This window comes from Drosophila yakuba, chromosome 2L (assembly GCF_016746365.2).
Source record: "Drosophila yakuba strain Tai18E2 chromosome 2L, Prin_Dyak_Tai18E2_2.1, whole genome shotgun sequence".
NCBI classification, from domain to species: Eukaryota; Metazoa; Arthropoda; class Insecta; order Diptera; family Drosophilidae; genus Drosophila; species Drosophila yakuba.
Genome location: NC_052527.2, coordinates 22,391,197 through 22,413,502, shown reverse-complemented (window position 1 = coordinate 22,413,502; position 22,306 = coordinate 22,391,197). Strand labels below are relative to the sequence as shown.

General features: G+C 39.6%; 1 protein-coding gene and 1 long non-coding RNA gene across 2 annotated transcripts; both read right to left on the bottom strand.

Moving 5' to 3' along the window:
* Nucleotides 1-6,591: 6,591 nt before the first annotated feature.
* Nucleotides 6,592-22,225, bottom strand: LOC6539190 (UDP-N-acetylglucosamine--peptide N-acetylglucosaminyltransferase 110 kDa subunit). Its single transcript, XM_015189785.3, is given in 10 exon segments — nt 6,592-7,057; nt 8,657-8,837; nt 8,903-10,631; nt 10,683-10,878; nt 15,601-15,797; nt 15,878-15,946; nt 16,003-16,186; nt 19,094-19,304; nt 21,905-22,040; nt 22,043-22,225. Coding segments are annotated over 10 exon segments (3,180 nt in total). The 5' UTR covers nt 22,061-22,225; the 3' UTR covers nt 6,592-6,798.
* LOC120320529 lies at nt 19,690-21,823 on the bottom strand. The gene is made up of 2 exons (XR_005560023.1): nt 21,692-21,823; nt 19,690-21,635 (listed from the first exon to the last, which is right to left on the bottom strand). It is a non-coding gene; the product is annotated as an uncharacterized LOC120320529 (long non-coding RNA).
* Nucleotides 22,226-22,306: the final 81 nt, after the last annotated feature.

Here is a 22,306-nt window from a genome sequence, read left to right as displayed (position 1 = left end):
CATCGCATATCGATAACTGCTGTTACATGTAAGTTAAGTGAGTTAGTTTCTCGCCGCATAGCTCACCTAGTAACAATGAACATCATTTCAAACATGTGTTGAGTTGAAGATAGACCCTAGGATTGATTCCCCCAGTATTGAGAAGAGTTCAGTAGATCAGTTATCAAGAACGTTTTAATTTCAATAGATCAAACAACTTAGGATTACAAATTAATAAAAGAAATATTCGGATTTAAATTGGCTTTGCGGAGTTTTTTCACTAGCAAGATCGGGTGTCTGTCGAAGACTGCTCTCTAGAGTTGGCGTTGGTTCTCATCAGGGCTCCGGCTCCAGTGCTGAGTGCGACTTTTTGTAGCCAGCGCAGGGCGAGGCGCAACCCCGCGTAGCCATTGGGCAGCGGCCGAAATGCGAGTCAGCGGTTGCTTACAGAACCTCTGGCGGTTGTGCCGGCACATTGTAGCCGACGCAGCCGTCGAATATATCGTCTGGTTAATGGGCAAGTCGGGGGGGCGAAGTCAGCGTTCTGGGAGTGCAATTAAAAGTGAATGACCGTCGAGTGGCTCAATGGGGAGAGCGCGTGTGAGAACGACGGTCGATAGGGGAGGGGGGAATGCACTTGGAGAGGGTTCATAACTCCTCCCCACTCAAGATCTGCGTCCCGCAGATTATAGGGCTTTGGGTGCCCGGCCTGCGTCTAACATCTCCGGGCCTGGGGTGTTGTTTGTCACTACAGGGATACCCTTGGTCGATATCAGCGTCCTCCATATGGTGTAGAGAGCCACTCCGACACCAAAGCGACTAGGGCCTCCAGAAGGAAGGAGAAAGACACCCTCTCGGACATCCCAGAGAGTCTCTTCAGATTCTCCAAGTTGAAGTCGTTTACGTAATGGAGCGAGGGCGGTGACTGTTGTTAGTATCGCTGGCATAACCATGAGGTGGCTCGTTGAGTAGCTAGTTCAGGTTCTTCCAGCCACACTAATCGTCTCATTCGTGAACTAAACTATGTAGGTTCCGGATAATTTGTTAGTTCGGGGTCCAGCTTCCAAGGTTCCGTTGAAGTTGGACAGGAACATAGTGCCGTCCTCGACCAGTTCTATGCGATCCCCGTTGTTCGCCTCTAGCCTGACCACCCTTGAGTAGCTTGGGGATGCAGCTGTTTTCATCCATCTTTAGGAGACTCTTTTCCGGGCAAACAGTTGTGTTGCCTATGGAGAGGCAATCGTTCACCTTGGCATAGGTTTCCTCGGAGTTTAAGGTGACCTTGTCATGTTTGACCATGACTTGTTTTTCTTCTAGGGCAGCAGGAAGGAGAAGGAGCAGGCGGTAGTCCTTGGGGGCAACCTTAGGCATGGCCAGAATGTACAGAAGCGCCGTTCCATTAGTTAACACGGACGGGCGGGAAAACTCCAGTGCTTCAACTGCATTCTGGTACGGTAGGTTCCTGACTTCAGTCAAGATCGATTGTACCTCCTCGTGGTCCAGCAAGCGGGAGTTGACAATCCCTGTCTTAGCCAACTGGCACGCTTGAGTCAGCTCGCCGACCTGACTATCGATGATCAAGGCCTTGTGCAGTACGGTCGTAGCCGCGTGTAAGTCCCCGTCGATGGCATTGACCCTTGCAGTAACCTCGTTCAGTTGCCTCAGGGACTCGTGCGAGGCATCAAACAGTCCAGCCGTACTTGTTGGTCGGCTGATTTTACGGCGTTTTCTTGGGCATGAAGAATGGCGTCCCAGTCCGACGCATCCGGTGAGCCCGCAATCCATTTCCAGGCGGACCCAGTCCAATCTAGTGATCGGCGTCCACGCTGCGTACCCATCAGTCTCGACAGGCCCTTCTGCGACTCCTCCAAGAAGTGCGCCACCAGTGCTGCAATCCTGGGATCCGTTAGCTGGACTGCCTCGCGTTGAGCCTCCTGTATCAGCGACTCGAGCCTTCCCAAGTCAACCACGTGTGCCAGTTTGAAAAGGCCGTTGACCCGCCAGTCGGTGCCCTTCTGTAGTGGGACGAGCGGAGCCTCATATTTAAAGATATCCGCGGCTTCCACCATATGAGCGACAATGATACTTGCAATATTGGTTGGAAAGAGTAGTCTTATGAGTAATATTCTTTTTTATGGTGTTGCTTAAATTAGTTTAGTGGTGAGGGGTGAAGTGTGTAAGTATAAGGGAAAGATTGTGCTTTACTTTGTAAGAGTGCGTTATTCATTGGTGTGGTTAGATGTTTTTTTTATTTTTTTGTGTTAGATGTTTTTTTATTTATTTTTTTTTTTTTTGTATAATTAGGGTCGTGTATTGGAGCGTGTGAAACGCACAAAAAAGATCTGGTGCCACTTTTGGTTCTTAGGTCTGACTTATGGAAGATCTTCCCTGTCTTGGTTTTTATGGTCACGTTTCTGTCTTAAGCAATCTGCTCAGCTTTAAAACGTTGCTTCTCCTTTGTTTTAATCTGTTTATTAGCAACGAATATTTTTTCTCCCTCGTTATAGGATATAGGCTCAGACCAACTCTTCCCGGTACTCGATTAGACCCCTGACGACGAGAACCTTAGTTTTGAAATTAGTAAGGCCCTGGTAGTTTGATCGCACAGCTGATCAAAAAACAGGTCCGCTGTCTTTTTATTAGTCACTGAGTGGATAAAATTGTTGTATCTATCTACCGCAATAGCAACCAACTCGTTTAATTTGAAGTCAGGGTGTTCGGTCTTTAAACAGCGGTAAATCTCGAGGAAGGTAGAATGAAACCTCTCGATTTGGCTATTAACTTCACCTCTCTGGGTCGGTGTGTTATACAGACCGATGCCCATCATTCGCAGATAATTCAAAACCGTCGGGCACAGAAGACCTCTCTCATTGTCAGAGACCAATAACCTTGGAACGGTAAAGTAGTGAAGCACCTCAACTAGTTTTTCCCGTAGATGAATCGAGGATTTCGATTCGAGAGGGAAGAGCTTTGGCAAACTTGGTGAATTTGTCTATGCAGCTCAAGAAAATTTTCTTTTCCAAGGTGAAGAATTTCGCACGGATATTTTGGGATAGACGTCGGTTGAAGAAATGGGGGTGCCCTCGTACTTGAAGATCTTACAACACTCGCACGACGAGAGTTGCTTGCGGATGGTGCTAGCCATCCGGGGGAAATAGTATTTCTCCATGAGCTGCAAGCGTACCTCTTTGGCACCCCTATGAGCTCTGCGATGCTCTCGTTCAATGACTTCGCAGATCTCCTCGGGATCAGGAAAATCTATCACCAGCCTCTGCGTTATTCTAATTTTGAACACAGCAAAATTCTCTAAGCAATGGCGCTGGAATGATGACCGGTAAGTTTCCGGGATTTTAACTTTATTGACCACCAAGCCCACTCCATTCAGCAGGACCCCTGAGGGTATCCGCCTTCTCCACGCGAATTACCTGCGCCCTCGAGGACTCGGTGGACCAGCACTAGAATGACGCTGTCATCCCAGAACACCTTGGCTTAGGTCACATAGCCTGTCCACTCCAATGTTCCTCATCACTGTGTCGTTAGTCCAATTTGTAGTTTTACCAGTACTGATTTCCGCTACTCTCTCCGTGCTATCAAGCACGATGTCTCCACGTCCGCGCAGCGCCACCGCATTGGAAAGCAGATGTACTCGAGGTACTAACTCCTACCGTTGCCGAGTCTGCAGTGGGATCCACCCGTTACGGTAATGCCGCCGATTTCTGCGCTTGAGTGCCGAGAAGCGGCTACGGGCTGTCCTCCCCTACGTTACTGCCCCCGCTCTCTGGCTCACGAACACTCCGACGGAACGTGTCGGCGAGGGGACTGCTGCAAAACATGCGGGCAGGATCTTCACACGCTGCTGCGCCTCTTCGAACGCCAGTCACGTCAGGAGGCGCGCCGGCCGCGCGCCTCTTCGAACGCCAGTCACGTCAGGAGGCGCGCCGGCCGCAGAGCCACAGCCCGCGGTTCCCCGAAATGGGCACCGCGGCCATCGTCCGCCTCGCCACGGCACCACGACTGGTGCGGATTAGTACCGGGACTCAGGACTTCGACACGGATGCGCTCATCGACCCGTGCACGCCTACGAGCTGCATCGCCGCGTCGCTGGCGACAGCGTTCAGACTGCCAACGACCAGAGTTGGGGATGAGCAAGTTTGCTCGGCCACCGTGAGCTCCGAACGGAACAACAGCATTCGCACTTCAATCCGGGAGCTGAGCGGAACATTTCCTTGGCCGACGACTGTTTCTACCTAACCGCTACGATCTCCGTGGTCCTGGGAGCGGACCTGTATCCGCGTGTGATGCAGCCAGGCTTCCTGAAGATCCAGGACGGACTGCCGGTTGCCAGAGCACCGTTTTCGGATGGGTCGTGTCCGGAGCCTGCCACCAGCCATAGCAATGACCATGTTGCAACCCACCCGGCGGGTCACCACCAGACGCCTGCCCGGGATACTGGTGAATGGGCACAAATCGCCACCCATCGGGTTCCCCATCGAGGACGACCAAGTCCCGAGGAGAAGGAGGCCGCCGATGACCAGAACCAGGACCACATGGTACCAGCCCCGGAAGGATGGGTCACCCCGGAGGGTTGGGTACCCGCTGCATTGGCCCAACGAATAGCACCCCGGGAACGAACCTCCGTTACCTGGAGGAGGAGGGAGGCCAGCGGAGTTCCGTGCGGATATCCCGTGACGGCCTCCACATCCGCGTTTCCCACAACACAGAAGGAAGAAATGGGGTGTGAGGACCCTCACTCTATTGTTAGGGTTAATTGGTAGAATTAGTGTTAGGGTTAAATTGGTAGGATTAGTGCTAGGGTTAATTGGCAACATAAGTGGCCAAACCCCGCAACACGGGGCCAGCAACACCGCATCATCAGGCCCGCAGCATAACTGGCCAAAACTTCGCAACACGGGCCCAGCAACTTCGGCAGAGTCCACAGCGGCAGAGGCACCCGACGCAACGCACGACATTCTCGGCAGAGCTCACAGCGGAAGAGCCACCCGACGCAACGCACGACCTTCTCGGCAGAGCTTGCTGCGGCAGAGTCGAAGCAGCGCAACGCATGACATTATCGGCAGAGCCCACAGAGGCAGAGCCACAGCGACGCAGCCAGCCGAGCCACGATCGGCGGTTGCACATGGTAGCCGGCAAGCCAAAGCCCGACGCCGCCACGTGGTTTTCCACCTTGTGTCGGACGAAGGCAACGCTTGTGCGGGCAAAGCGATCGGCGGCAGAGACGGGTTGCTGGACGAACCGCTGCTTGCCGATCGGGGAGTTGAATTTTTATCGCCGAGTTGAACGGATGCCCGCGGGACCCAACATTTTCGGAAACACCAATGGCTACGTGGGAGTAGGACGCCGACCGCCCCGACAGGGACCGCGACTAGCCGAAAATTAATTCTAGGTGTTAAAAATATAAATAGAGTAATGTGAATTTATGGGACCGAAAACCTGACAGTTTCAATCCTTTTTTTCCCCAAATCCCCTCTCCTTCCCCCTCGAGAACCGTTCGGGAGCGGTGACGCGAATCGGAGCCGTTTTCCGGACAAGACTCATTCCTTCGATGAGATCTCGTTGGATCCTAGGTGTTGCTATTCATGCTGATGGAATAATGCATACATATATATTCGTGCACCTTGTAGATTGAACAATAACGTACACACAGTACACACAAAAAAACTTACGCAAGGAAAAGATTGTCTATCTAGAAATGCATGTATATATACATGTATGTTGGTGTGTATGTTTCCCTGCGGCACGCTTCGGCCGCTATCCGCCGCACTGATCGCTTGTAGATCTTTACTAATTTCATTATTGCCAGCAACACCAAAACACCGCTATAAAATCAAGGGTATGCTGTACGCCTAGAATCTTGTCTTTATGGTCGATGACTTCTCCGGATGCCTCGGACTCCTCGCCGCCCATCCTGAGACTTCTTTCATATCTCTCTGGATTGTAGGTTTCTTTAGGAGGTTTTATTTTGTGTGCTCTTGATCCTTCCAGTCCAAGACTCCGGAATCTTTAAAGTTTTATGATCTTACAAATAGGGTGTACGTTACAATAGATATGTTTATATTCACAACTATAATAAGATGGCATTGTAAAATTAAAATATAATTGAAAAAGATTTATTGAAAAACTGTGTGTAGATAAAACACGATTGTAAAAATATGAGCAATCGGCAGACTTCGGAGTTTTTATTTTCCTTAACATATCCGAAAAAGGACATCTAAATCAAAACGATATCAAAAATTTCGCGAAAACCAGAGCACCTTAAAACGAAATCGTACGATTCGGCCCAAATCGAAATCGAAGAAAACTTACAATTACCGGAGCATGCCTGACTGTGTGTTTCTCTGAAACACAAAGGTGCAATTGGCATCGGTTACATAATTGAAAGACTCTTAGAAAAGCGGATTAGACCAAGGTTGCAGATATACAAACTTTGCTCTCATACCTTCATATCTGTCGGATTATTGATTTAATACTTATGTTGTCATTTTAGCTTTATCAATGAAATCTTTTTTTTTAAGTTATTTTTTATATTTTTTGATAAATTTGTCAGAGCAACAGTACTCCGTGCCATATTTATACATTTATAATTCCTTATGATTATATTTCGTATAACTTTATTCATAAAAAGTAACATCTTATTAATAATATTTAAACGAAATAGGGAAGGTATTTTTCGCTTTTTACATAGAAGTATTATTCATATGTGTAACATACGAGCTCATTAAAATTTTGTTTTCGATATTTAAATTATATGAATATCTTTTGATTTCCATGTCAAAATAGCAATTATCATTATACAAGATTTTATACTGCTGAAATGTGGTCCGGAAGTTCTCCGTGTTCGTATCTTTCCCACATTCGTAGAAACAATTTTTCTAAACCTTTGGCATACAGTGAGCAATCAAATAGAGGACTCTCCACGCGGGCTTTCCATACTTTTGCTCGAAGGGCTTTTAAATATTCTTTTTTTGTTCCCAGACGTATAGCAATATTTTGATATTCATCCCTTGTACGCGCTATTAACTCTGGACATCCAAGGGTAGCAAGCTGAGATGCAGCCACTCTAAAAAAAAAAATTGAAAATAAAAATTTGATATTTGTTTATAAACAAACATTTGGTGTAAAATAAGTGCACAGAAAATTATATCACTTAAATTTCGGCAAACTGGCTTATAGAATTGTAAGAATGTGTTAACAAATTCGCTGGTCATCCATTATTGTGGTTTAAATTATGAGCAATAATAAAAAAATTAAAAGCATCTAAGTAGTTGCATATGCAAAACGCCTTCTGCATTTCTGGTGATAGATTTTTCATCCAAAACTTTTTCGCAAATCTGGCCACTTATTTCGATTCGGATTTTGGGTGTTTGGGAAATTACAGTAAGTTTAAGTTAAGTAAGTATTTCAAGAAATGTTTAAAATATTAAATATTATTTACCACAATTGTTATCTTTGGGCAGTTTTATTTCTTCCAAACCCTTTATATATGAACAAAAAAAAACAGAAACAAAATACGAGAAAAAACAAATACGTATTGTATGTGTAAAAAATTATTTTTCCCTTGACTTTATAAATACACAATAATAAATTTATTCATTCGTAACGTCGAGTGCCTCGACTATAAGATACCTGTTTACTCAGCTAGTGGGTGAGCGAACAAGAAAGTTTAAGATTCTGTATGGCATATCGATGGAAATTAAAAAGACAAATAATAAGAAAAATAAACAAAAATAATTAATAATTAAAATTAAAATACATATTTTAAAAGTAAATTGTGGCATACGTATAGACATTTGAAATAAAAAAACAAGAGAGAACGCTATAGTCGAGTTCCCCGTATATCTGATACCCGTTACTCAGCTAGTGGAAGTACAAAGGAGAGACTTCAACACTGAAAACTTTTGGCGGTTTATGGGCGTTAGAGTGGGCGTGGCAAAACGTTTTTTAGCAAATCGATAGAAATTTACAAGACAATTTCAAAGATGAAAATATAGTAAAACATTTTTCAAAAGTGTGAGCGTGGCAGTTTTGGTCGGTTTGTGGGCGTTAGAGTGGGCGTAGCAGTATGAATCGACAAACTTGCGATGCGTCTATTTTTCTAATAGATCCTAAGACCTTCATACGGATGGACAGACGGACATGTCCAGATCGACATCCTGATCAAGAGTATACATACTTAATATGGTCGGAAACGCTTCCTTCTACCTGTTACATACTTTTCAAAGAGTCTAGTATACCCTTTTACTCTGCGTGTAACGAGTATAAAAAAAAACAAGACATTTTTGGTGGTGGAGTCTACTTCTGATAATAATGATGAGGTGAACTTAAAAAACCAATGGAAAATCAATAATCTTTCGAAAATCTTTTGATATCAAACCAGTTCTCTTGATAAGGTAAAAAGCAAGCGACGAGTGGCAATTTTCTTATGAACAAACTTTTGTCACTATTTCTTGGAACTTAAACTTTCAAGCTTTTATACTGTCCGAGATCTCGTTGTTTATATGGTCAGACGGGCATTTAATAAGGTATTACATTACCATCGTCAAAGGGTTTAAAATATAATGAAAATAAAAATGCAAATCTAATGCAGTAGACAAAAATAGCCATAGATATTTACGCCGAGGGGTGATCGAAAATTTGTTGTAGTGATACATGAACATACCTTGATGCTAACGTCTCTCCTGGCAAAGTTACGACAGGGGTACCTGTCCACAAAACGTCCATAGACGTGGTGTGTCCATTACATAATGGAGTATCAAGACATATATCAGCTAATTGGCCTCGGCGTACGTGCTCTTCTTTTGCAGCCACATTGGAAAATATTACTCTATCGGGAGATATTCCTAAAAATAAAATAATTCGTTTTACTTTAAAATCATTAAGTGAATAAGTAAACAAATATATTTACCAAAGTCACTGACGGTTTTTTTAATATTTTGTTCACCGACTGCTGGAAATCTTAATAACCACAAAACAGACTTAGGCACATTTTTTAAAATTTCTACCCATGACCCGAGGGTTTGTGGATCGATTTTGTATAGCTGATTAAAATTGCAATAGACAACAGCGTCGTCGGGTAACATATATTGACGACGAGTAGTTATTACAATATTTTGTGGTACCTCTTCACCAGTAGCGGCCTTGTTATTAGTTTGGATAGTGGCCAATCCGTTTTGAACCACAACGCCATTTAAAGATGTTTGCACTTGACCAGCAGCAATCATTGATACTATTTGTGTTGTGTTTGGTAACTCTGCAACTTTATGAGTTATTTCGACTGGTTTTTGTGCGTTAACAACTTCTTTTATCTCCTTTACATCTGTGTTTTCAACAAGGGGAGATAAATCTGTTGCATTTATAACCGTTACATTATCAACAACGGAAGATTGCTGTTTGTCACAAACAATTATTCGTTCCTTTAAATGTGGAAACATTTGCTTATGATCACCTATAAAATATGTATGCGGCATATAAGACAATTTTTCACTATATTGGTAAGCCAATTCTATTGGACTAGTCACAGAATCCGTAATAATGTAATCCATAAAACTAGCCCCACTGGTACCTGGATAACCTAACCACATTACTTGAATAGGAGCAGGGCGAAGTGCAAATATTTCATTTCTGGCTCCCTTTGTGTATCCGTTCATATTAACCAAAATATTTATACCGTCATTATATATCTTGTCCGCTGCTTTCCCATTACAAGGAATCTGAGAAAGATCCACAAAGTTTTCAGACTCTCGGCAAATTTTGTGTCGAAATGTTGTACCATCATCTGGACTTAAGGCATAGCAAAAGATTTCCACTTTTGAACGATCATGAAGACCTGGCACAGATTGCATTAAATGCGAGGTAGGATGATTTCCAAAGTCCGAGCTTAGATAACCTATTCGAAGCCTTCCTTTTGTAGGCAGCTTCTTTAAGAAATTATACGGTTTTTTATGAAGCACGTGAACTTTTTCTAAACACAAATTAGCATGTCGCGCTGCAATTGCTTTCCGACTATCATGTGTCAACGGATAAAGCATCGAGTGGTGTGGATGCACGGATGGTAAACGGTTTTTTTCAAGCTGCTCAGTGACAATACTAACCAGCTTTTTCATTCGAATATCATAGTCAGTCCAATCACAAACAATTTGCAAGCAATGAGCCAAATTACAGTATGCATCAGGAAAATCGGGTTTTAACTTTAGAGCTGTTCGGTAAGACTGAATTGCTTCAGGAATATTTCCGGAATCTTTGTGTATGCTTGCCAAATTGCTATGCGCATCAGCGAATGCTGGGTTAATTTGAATAGCTCTCGTGTAGCATTGCAATGCCCCGCTGACGTCTTGTAACTCTTTAAGAGTATTTCCCATATTTGAATATGCATCCGCAAATGTGGGCTGGATTCTAATAGCTTCCTTATAATGCATTAATGCTTCCTTTAATTTGCCTTGCTGTTGTAAAACAGATGCCAAGTTTGAATGAGCAGCAGCAAAATCGGGGAACACTTCCAAAGCTTTTAAATAAAGCCTTGTAGCTTCTTCAATATATCCTTGCTCTCTTTTTATGTTAGCTAAATTATTAAGGGAATCTGCATGATTTGAACATAGCCTTAGTGCAGTGTTATAGCACTCCTCAGCTTCTTTAACCTATAAAGATTACTAAGTTATTGCATACCAAAAACATAAATAAGAACATACCTGCCCCTTTTCTTTAAGAGCGTTTGCAAGGTTACAATAGGCATCGGGGAAATTTGGTTGCAGTTCTATTGCCCTCCTATATGTATCGATAGCCAAATCAATAAGACCCTGTTCATAGTACACGCATGCCAAATTCCCATGAACTACAGCATTATTTGGAGATAAATTTAATGCACGTAAATAGGCGGCCACAGCTCTGGAAGTTATTTGATATTTTGTAAATATTTAAAGTATGTAAATAAATGTACTGTATATATACTCGATTACCAATAGTAATTTTATTAAATAAATTAAACGTACCGTTTCCATAAAACCTTTAACTTGAAAAGAATTGAAAAAGTAGTTCTGACGTTGCTTGTGCATTTCAACATATTTCTATATTTTTCATCTGAACGGCCTATTTTAATTATTGTATAAATCATAACGGATTGATAATTCATTTAAGTAGCAAACTTTTTGCGTTATAATTGTTTCAAAAGTATTGCAAAACCAAACATTTATAAAAATGGCCGACAAAGAACATATTTTCGTTAGCATACATAAAAACACGCGTCCGATATTAGTTTCGCTTAATGTTGTATTGAAAAATATATACATCTGTACATACAACACACATATGCACGCACACTGTACAACGAAGTAGCTTTAAGTGACGTAAATAAACGCAAATGTTTTCACACTGTTGGTCAACTAAATAGGTTACATGATTATAATTTTTTGAAAACAAAAATGAAATAGTCTTCAAATACATTCTTTTTTTAAATTTAATTGTGTAAACTATATGCTCTTTGAATTATAGTAGTTATAAAAGTTTGTTTAAGCATTTTTCTTCGATTTTCGAACTGTTTTCAAGTCTTCTTATGTCGTCCGATTTCTATATAAGTATAGTTCGTAAACCTGAAGTATTAAAATATTGATTTTCCCGACTAGTACATAACTGTCATAACTGGCATAGGGAAATGCCAAGCCAAAAAGTTAAATAAAAACATGTGATTGTAGGCGTTAGAGTGGACGTGTTGAATTTGTTTTTTTTGCATATTGACAGTAGTTGACAAAACAAATAATACAACGAAAAAACAAGAGAGAGTCGACTTCCCCGACTATCTGATACCCGTTTCTCAGCTAGTGGAAGTGCGAAGGAGAGTCTTGAACACTGACAGTTTTTGTCGGGTTCTGGGCGTTAGAGTGGCGTGGCAAAAAGTTTTATGGCAAATCGGAAGATATGTATAAGACTAACAAAAATGTGAAAAAATATCAAAACATTTTTCAAAAGTGTGGTTCTGGGCGTTTGTGGGTGTGGCAAAAAACGTCGGAAAACCTTGCTTATGCTACAGACTTCTGTTACATACTTTTCAGCGAATCTAGTTTACCCATTTACTCTACGAGTAACGGTTATAATAAATTGAATTTGGGTTGGGTGACAGTTTTTGGTGGTTTTGAGCAATCTTCTGAAACAAACTTAGGTTCCTATAGTTGACGAGATCGCGGACATCAATTTATAGAGTATACTAGATTTGTTAAGAAGTATGTAACAGGCAGAAGGAAGCGGTTCCGACCAGAGAACTGCAAGAGTGGCATTTTTTGCCACCCTGATCACACTCAACAATTTTGAGTGCGGGTGCCACTCACACTGTTCATCGCGGATACATACAAACACCCGGTCAAAATATTCGGGTGTCTGCAAACACCCTGGTGCCTGCGCACCCGAATCAATGCGGCACCCTACGTCGCGGGTACCGATCACACTCGCCACTCATAACGAAGGGTAGAGAAGGCAAACATGCAGAAAAAGGCAAGTGCCTTTTTCTCAGAAACAACCGGGTGTCTTGGTAAACACCCGGATGTTTTGGTGAACACCCGGGTGTTTTGGTGAACACCCGGGTGTCTGGTAGACATTCGAGTGCCTGTGGTAGGTAACATACGAAAAAGAAAAGTACAGCAAGTACTGAAAAACGAAATATATTATGCCCAAAATCTGTAGAATTATGCATTCTTTTTACAGAAATTTAACCAATACGAAATAGACATTTCTTTTTATTTCTAATATTATTTGCTTTGTTACAATTTTTAATATTTAATTATCATATTTAACTTTGTATGTATAATTTTTCTTTTTAAAATGATAAAAAAAAAAAAAAAAATTGAAATAGAATTTTGTTAATTAAGTATAAATACTATTTAATAATATACATAATATATTATTTAATAATACATAAGTTAGTTTTTTGTTAAGTCATTAGATACATCAAAACGCAAAAACATGTGCACGACCTTTTTCTTGGATGTTTCCATTCACCCTAAATTTTTTAAACCGTGTCTCGCTTCCACCCATAAAATTTTTATGCATACAGAAAAGTACCTGCAGCCGATCGTTGCTTGCGCGTCACTCACCCTAAACTTCTTTGCATAGCAGACACCAGACTTTGTGCAAGTACAAAAAAACACCCTGGTGGCAAAAAACCCGGGTGTTTGTCATTGCTAAAAATAGGGTGTCTCCAAACACCCGGGTGCGGAGACTCCCGGTGTTTAGCGGGTACACTCAGGGTGCCAGTGGCTTGCTGCAGTTCTCTGGTTCCGACCATATAAAATATATATTCTTGATCGGGATCAATAGCTCAGTCGGTCTGACCAAGTCCGTCTGTATGAACGTCAAGATCTCAGGAACTATAAAAGCTAGAACAATGAGACTCAGCTTGCAGACTCTGAAATTTACGCAGCGCAAGTTGGTCGATTCATGTTACCACGCCCACTCTAAGCCTACAAACCGCCCAAAACTGTCACGCCCACACTTTTAAAAAATGTTTTGATATTTATACCCGTTACTCGTAGAGTAAAAGGGTATACTAGATTCGTTGAAAAGTATGTAACAGGCAGAAGGAAGCGTTTCCGACCATATAAAGTATATATATTCTTGATCAGGATCAGTAGCCGAGTCGATCTGGCCATGTCCGTCTGTCCGTCCGTCTGTCTGTCCGTCTGTCCGTATGAATGTCGAGATCTCAGGAAGTAACAAAAGCTAGAAAGTTGAGATTACGTATACAGACTCCAGGGACATAGACGCAGCGCAAGTTTGTCGATTCAGGTTGCCACGCCCACTCTTACGCCCACAAACCGCCCAAAACTGCCACGACCACATTTTTGAAAAATGTTTTAATATTTTTTCATTTTTGTATTGGTCTTGTAAATTTCTATCGATTTGCAAAAAAACTTTTTGCCACGCCCACTCTAACGCCCACAAACCGCCCAAAGCTGCCACGCCCACACTTTTAAAAAATGTTTTGATAATTTTTCATATTTGTATTAGTCTTGTAAATTTCTATCTATTTGTCAAAAAACTTTTGGCCACGCCCACTCTAACGCCCACAAACCGCCAAAAGCTGCCACGCCCACACTTTTAAAAAATGTTTTGATATTTTTTCATTTTTGTATTAGTCTTGTAAATTTCTATCTATTTGCCAAAAAACTTTTGGCCACGCCCACTCTAACGCCCACAAACCGCCAAAAACTGTCCTTCGCACTTAGACTAGCTGAGTAACGGGTATCAGATAGTCGGGGAACTCGACTATAGCGTTCTCTCTTGTTTTTAATTGTTTTATTAGTCATGTAAATTTCTAGCGATTTGCAAAAAACTTTTTGTTACGCCCACAAACCACGTCCACAGTTTTAAAAAATGTTTTGATTTTTTTTTCATTTTTTTATTCGTCTTTGTCGATTTGCAAAAAAAACTTTTTTGATATGCCAAAGAAATATTATCATTTCTCCCTCGCACTCCCAATGAGTAAAGAGTATCTGATTGTTCATGAACTAAAATATACAGTTCTTTCATGATTTATTTATAATTATCGGAGTAAAGAACGTTAACTGGCTTTGCCTGGCACAGGGTACAACCAGTGGTGTGGTCCTTGCCAAAGCTTCCACAGGGACGTTAATTTCAATTAAAGCATCTAAAACAATGCTTTCAACGAATCGTCTAGTAAATTATATAAAGAATGTATACACTTTATATTATCGAAAACGCTTTATTCTACCTGTTACATACTTTTCAACGAATCTAGTATAACCTTTTGGTCTACTAGTACCAGGTATAAAAATAATATGTATGTGACGTATTTACAGATACCGAGATATTCCGAGATACCCATTATTTTATTTGTCAATTACGTAAGTCCAAAACCAACTATAAGAGTTGTTCAAATCAATACGACATAAACATTTAAGCACCTTAGACATCTTATGCCATTTTCAAACTTTTCAACCAAAGGTTCACGTTCGTCAGCGTAAGAGCTTTAACCAATCCAAATTATTAAAACAAAAAATGTGGAAACCTATTCACTAGGCCACAGGTTTGACCAATCGAAGTCTTCTGATTAAAGCACTCTCTTTGTTCGCGTTGCTGTCACCGAAAAAAGTCATTGTTATTGCATTTGTAAAATCAGTCTCATATGGGGGATCTTACTAAAAATAACACAATTATTAGAACTCTGAATTAAACTCTGCATTTCTGCGAGACATATCTGAAACCCAATTACAAATTCTTAAATATCATAATGCTTTGGTTAGACTTTTATATAATGTTATGCTGAAACTGAATTTACGATTGGGTGGTATATTCGACAGTGGACACAGTGTCATAATTCGAAATGTGCGACCCCCCGACAAGGATATGTACGTAGGTAATACTTATAATAAATCAAAAAGATAAAAAAAATATTTCGGTTCGAAGACGGGCAAAATAGCAAAGTCAAGTCGGAGATCGACAAGAGATCTTAAATGTGATGAAAAAACGACGCTGGAAGAGTCAAAGTTAAAGGGAATAATAATATTATAATAATGTTATTATAGTTACAAAACTCTGCCGCATTCCTTCGGTTAAATTACTAACATAATATACAAACCAAAATGTAAGGAATGGCCTTACCTATCAAATATTCGTGCCTCCTTGAGAACATTTCCCAAATTTATATATGCATCCAAAAAATTGGGATCAAGAGTCACAGCTTTTTCAAAGTGATGTATAGCCAACCAAATTTCGCCCTGGGCATTAAACACACATCCTAAGTTACTCCATGCAACTGCAAAGCCCGGACACGTTTCAATTGCCTTTAGGTAACACGCCTAAAAATATAATATTTTGTAATGAATTATAGTATTTTTTGAATTTCTCATTAATTTGATGTATTTAGCTTTATACATACTTTAGCTTCTTCCAAACGACCGAGGGCCTTAAGAAGATTTCCCAGATCGCTGCGCACACAATACAGATCCTACAAATCTGCATATTAAAGCTTATGTTTATATAAATATTAAAATTAAACCTTACAGGATTATATTGTAATGCTGTAATATATGCTTGCACAGCAGACTCCATGTCACGAGCAGCAACCAATGCAGCAGCTAAATTTATGTATCCATCAATAAAATCTGGCTTTAGTCGTACAGCTCTGCGATAGTTGTCTAAGGCTTCTTGTAACTGCCCGCGCTCTTTAAAAACATTTCCTAAATTACTAAATAAAATAATTTAATAAATTAGCTGTCAGTAAAAAATATTGTTTATATATATCACAGTTTTAAAGCCAAAGGAAAATTTAAGATTCAGTAGGAATTGGCCGCCTGCCTCAAAATATTTTTATTTTGTAAAAATGTGTTAAAGAAATTTATTTAATACTTAGTTGTCTGCAACCAATTTTTACCTATGTATCTAAATTTTCACGATTTCTAACAGATCAACAGATTATAGGTACTATTGTTGAAGCAGAGTATATTTGTTAAGTGGCATACTTAATGAGTAAAAAACAAGAGAGAACGCTAAAGTCGAGTTCCCCGACTATCTGATACCCGTTACTCAGCTAGTGTAAGTGCGAAGGAAAGTTTTTGGCGGTTTGTGGGCGTTAGAGTGGGCGTGGCCAAAAGTTTTTTTGGCAAATAGATAGAAATTTACAAGACTAATACAAAAATGAAAAAATATTAAAACACTTTTCAAAAATGTGGGCGTGGCAGTTTTGGGCGGTTTGTGGGCGTTAGAGTGGGCGTGGCAACCTGAATCAACAAACTTGCGCTGCGTCTATGTCCCTGGAGTCTGTATACTTAATCTCAACTTTCTAGCTTTTGTAGTTTCTGAGATCTCGACGTTCATACGGACAGACAGACGGACGGACATGACCAGATCGACTCGGCTACTGATCCTGATCAAGAATATATATACTTTATATGGTCGGAAACGCTTCCTTCTGCCTGTTACATACTTTTCAACGAATCTAGTATACCCTTTTACTCTACGAGTAACGGGTATAAATATAAAAACATTTTCCAGAAGTGTGGGCGTTGCAGTTTTGGCGGTTTGTGGGCGTTAGAGTGCGCATGGCAAAAAGTTTTACCGACAGATCGATAGTTATTTACAAGTCGGTGGGATTGTGGGCGTTCGAGTGGGCGTGGAAACATGGGTCAACAAAATTGCGCAGCGTCTATATCTCTGGAGTCTGCATGCTTAGCTGTTATAGTTTCTGAGATCTCGACGTTCATACGGACAGACAGACGGACGGACAGACGGACATGACCAGATCGACTCGGCTACTGATCCTGATCAAGAATATATATACTTTATATGGTCGGAAACGCTTCCTTCTGCCTGTTACATACTTTTCAACGAATCTAGTATACCCTTTTACACTACGAGTAACGGGTATAAAAATTACACATAAGAAATAGACGAAAAAAATGCCACCACACCTTTAACACGCAACAAAACTTACAATTAAAGAACTATATTTTTTGTTAGTCGCATTAAACTCTTGGTTGGTTTAACCTATTTTTTTACGATAAATCGATTATTATTTACAAGTACGTACGTAATAATAATATGTAAATACTAAATATTAGCCTCATAGATCTTCCAAGAGAAGAAATAACTGGCTGACATAGCTTTACCTCGATTGTGTTTTGTTTTTAAAATTTTACTTGGTCGTTTTTTTTGGTATGGCCATTTTCTTTTGATATGCCCAAAACATATTAACCACACTCACTGTAACGCCCACACTTTAAAAAAAATGTTCACTCTTTTTATCTAATGAACTCTTTTTCTAAGTTCTTGCCACGGGATGCAGTTTGTTTATGTATCCCACCAAATTGCTCTAGATTCAACAGCACCTCGTTGTCTACTGCTTGAAGCTCCTGTGCAACGTTAATTTCCCGTTCGTCTACAACCCGGACGGAGATCTAGTTCGTTAGGTCTAAAATGTGGCCTTGGGAGCTTTTTCTGGTTTGTGCAAGTTACAGTAAAAGCATTGATAACATTTCTTAAAAGTTTGTGCGTGTCAAGTTTTAGGCGGTTTGTAGGCATTAAAGAGGGCTTAGCCAACATGTTTTTAGCATAGCGATAGAAATTGATATTTCGAATAATAAATTGAAAAAAATCGTTTGGGCGGTTTGTGAGATCTTGAAGTGCACGCGGACAGACGGCAGGATAGGCGGACATGGCTGGTGAACATGATCAAGAATATACACATGTATATAAGCTTTACATGGTCGGAAACGATTGCTTCCAACGAATCCAATATACCATGCAACCCTACACGTAACAGGTGTAAAAAAGCAGCAAAAGCAATTTAATCTAATTTTAAGTATTTGCACTACGTATTGTTAATGCACAATTTACGTCGGGGTCACCGACTATTGAGCTAATAAGCTTTTTTCTTAGCAAAGTTTTATTTTAAAATGGTTTATTTTCAAATGCTTTTAGTTAATGTTTGGCTGGTTAGAGAGACAATTTCAGATTTGATTTTTCAAAATTGTCATGTTTACAACATAAAATTTTAATATCTGTGGCAACTGCGAGACCGACCCGGCAGAGATAGTAATTTTTTCAACTGGGCCAATGGCGTCTAAATGGTATAGTTTTTTTTTCGTTTATCAAAATAAAAACGAAATTAAACATTGTGGAAAACTGGTATATATAAATTAAACTCTTTATGATAAAAATGATCAATTTGATATATTAGTTCGATCCGGTCCGTTTTTACTTATTTACTATCTGAAATAAAAAGAAGACATAAGGAAAGTTTTATGCTTTAATAAGAGACAATTTTATAAAACGGACAGACGGACATGGCTGAATAGACTTGGCTAGCGAAACTGAACAACAATATACATACATATATATATACGATCACAAACGTCTCCTTAACTTCGGTGTAAGTTTTGGCAAACTACAAGGTACTCTCTGCAACGGGTACACAAATTGTTCATAACGCCTGATATAAAAAATTAAGGTATTAACGAAAAATGTATCGAAAAAAAAATATATTTTCCAGAGATTTAGTTTTGGATTATTTTAGAGAATATAATACTATATATATATATATATTAAGTCGAATCGAATAACATAATAACTAGGTTTTTTTGTGGAAAATACTCACCTATAAGCTTCGGCAAGGACAGGGTTTTGTTTTATAGCCAATGTTGAGAATTGTGCTGACTTATCAAGACGTCTGCACTGAAAATGAATAGATGACAGCAACAACAAAACTCCAGTATTTGTACTGTCTTGACGCCATAATTGCATGCAATGCTTTTCCGCGCTTTCATAGTCAACAGCTTGGTATTCCCTATGAGCCAACTCCAGTAAACCTTTATTACAATAAAACCGATTTATATAGTTCAAAAATGCAGACTGTTTTTTTATACTTATTTTATTCTACTTATGTGCATTTGCCAATGCCTATCGATGTATCGAAAACTTTTTAAATCTGATTACCTTATGAATTTGTTTAGATGTTATTAAGTTAAGAACATACTTCAATGCGCCTGACAAGACACTTTGTCGCGCTAGAAGGGGGGAGTGGTCATATTTTTGGCATACCAATAGAAATTGTTAAAAAAAAAAGTGGGCTTGGCAAAACATGTGTGGAATACCGATAGAAATTGGAAAAACAAATAAGGAAACGAAAAAAAAATTAACATTATTTTTAAAAGTTAGGTCGTGGCAATATTTTCTTTTGAATAATCCTGTCAATTTTGTGCAACTACAGAAATAAATAAAGGCGTGAGTCGATGGAGCGCTTGGTAGGACTGGGTACGTTGCAGCAGTGAAAAAAAACAAACCAGCTTTATTCAAGAAAAATGTTAGGACTCGGCTTTAATTTGCAAAGGAACACAAGAACTGGACAATAGAAGACTGTAAACGTGTCATTTGGTCGGACGAATCTAAGTTTAATCGTTATCAATCGGATAGAAAGCAAAACTGTTGACGGAGACCTGGTAACACGCTTCAAAGGCATCGTGTGAAACAAACTGTGAAACATGGAGCCGGCAACATAATGGCATGGGGGTGTTTCACGTACTCGCACGTTGGACCGTTGTACAAAATTGACGGGATTATGCGAAAGGAACACTATTTGAGCATTTTGCAAACCCATCTTCCCAATTTTTTCGAGTAGTGTGGCTACCTAGAGCAGGAAATCACTTTTCAGCTAGATGGGGATCCCAAGCACACTGCGAAAATTGTTAAAGAATGGCTCGGAAAACAAAATTATTAGATGATGGAGTGGCCAGCGCAGAGAGTCGACCTCGACCCGATTAAAAACCTATGGTCAATCGTAAAGAGACGGCTAGGACAGTATCAGTCAGCCCCATCCAACTTGGACGATTTTTGGAGGCGTCTTGAACAAAAATAAAATAATAATCCGAAAGGAATATTCGAAAAATTATTTGAAAGTATGCCAAGTATGAAAGTATGTATAAAAAATGTCATAGAAAAAAAGGGTCTCTGGACAAAATATTAATAATGAATTTTGTATTTTTTCTCAAATGGTGCACAACTAAGTACATGCCGCTGGTTTTTGTTTTTGAATTATTACTTTTCGATTTCTCCTTTTTCTATTTTGCTATTTACGCCTAAGTGTAAGAAATAAGCAAGGTGTTCAATAAAAAAAAAGTTTTTGTCATTTACATTACTCGTTTAATATGTATGTAAGCTCAAAAATGAAAACGTTGATCGTGGAATCACTTTTGTTCCCCACTGAATCTCTTGCAGAATTCTTGACGGAGGACATCGTCTCAACCTAGATCCTGGAGCCAAAAGTCTTTGCTTGGACAATGAAGGAGGCTAGCCAGTCGGCTGGATCGAACAACTTGGGAATTTGGGAAAGGACTTGACGCTTTGAGAACGACGACCCCGAGGTCAATTCTGGAGGATTGAAGAAAAACTCATCAGACGTCGCCTTCCACCGCACGGCGAGAGTTTTAGCCATGTTCTCTGCGTCGATTTCGAGAAAATCAGCCTGAAGGAGATGGTCAGTCTGGATGTCTGCCAAAATCGCCTTGTTATTGGACGTCCACTTCCTAAGTGGGAACCTCCTATGTATGTATATACATATATAGAGTCGGAAAACGTTTTTCAAAAATGTGGGCGGAATCACTCCGTTAATAAGGACAAGCGGACAGAATTTCATACATTTCCAACGATTTTAGTGTATCGACGATGTTATTTCGAGAAACGTGAATTAATGCTATAAATGTATTTTCAAATATTAAATAAAAACCTTCTGCAAACTAAAGAAAAACTGGGCATATACAAGTTTAGGCGGTATTACCAGGATAAAGTTCCGAAACATTTAACAGCAATTAGATCTTGGCTCGTCTGAAACTGTTCTCAAGTCCCCAGACTGGTATGTAATCGAAAATTTATGAATATAAGACAATGACATAAGAGGAAGATAGGTACATCCTAATGTATCTTGAAAAATGATCAAAGATGTTCTAAAATATACAAAATATAAGTTTTAAAATTAGTAATAAAAAGTTAAACGCATTGAAATTCACGAAATAAGCTATGAAATTAAAAAAAGCATGTACATTTTGTTTTTGTTACCTTTTTTTTTATTATGATTAAAAACATCTTTTTAATTTCATAATTATGTCCACATTTTTATTTAAAAGATTGCATTTAGATTTTAAAAGCTGAGGAAAACTATATATTTTTTTAACTATAAATTTTTAAAATATATAGAGCTTACAGAACCCCCGTCAAAACCAATTGTTTGATTTATTGATTTTTCGTACTTTGTTTGGGTTTAATTTTAATTCTTATTCATTTGAATTTTGAGTATATGTAGTGAATAATTTAAATGAAATCAACGAATTCAATTAAATTCCTAGATGTATTCTTTCAAACACATAATACATCGATATGTACATACAATGTGTAGTAATGTAAGATTGTTTCTTACCAACTGATGAAAGAGATTGAATATCATTTTGTTTTCCGACCAGGTGACTTCCAGTTGAATTAGGATTTTGATCTAATAATAAATGGGCCGCGGACGGAAGTTGCTGGCTTTGTCCTTGAGACTGCATATTTCTTTGTAAGTTTGTTCAACATGCATTTAAATCCAACGTTGATAACATGTGTCTTAAATCAATAAGCCACCCTTCAATAAACACAGTGGATGTTGTTTACATGATTAGACCTTTAATGAAAAATATGATCCGTAAAACATGCGTATGAATTGTATGTTATAAAGTCAACCTAATTTTACTTTTTTTTAGAGCAGTTAAAACGATTTACTATAGCAAACTGATGGATAACAAAATATTTGTTTCCTATTCATATAATGAAAACTATGAACAGA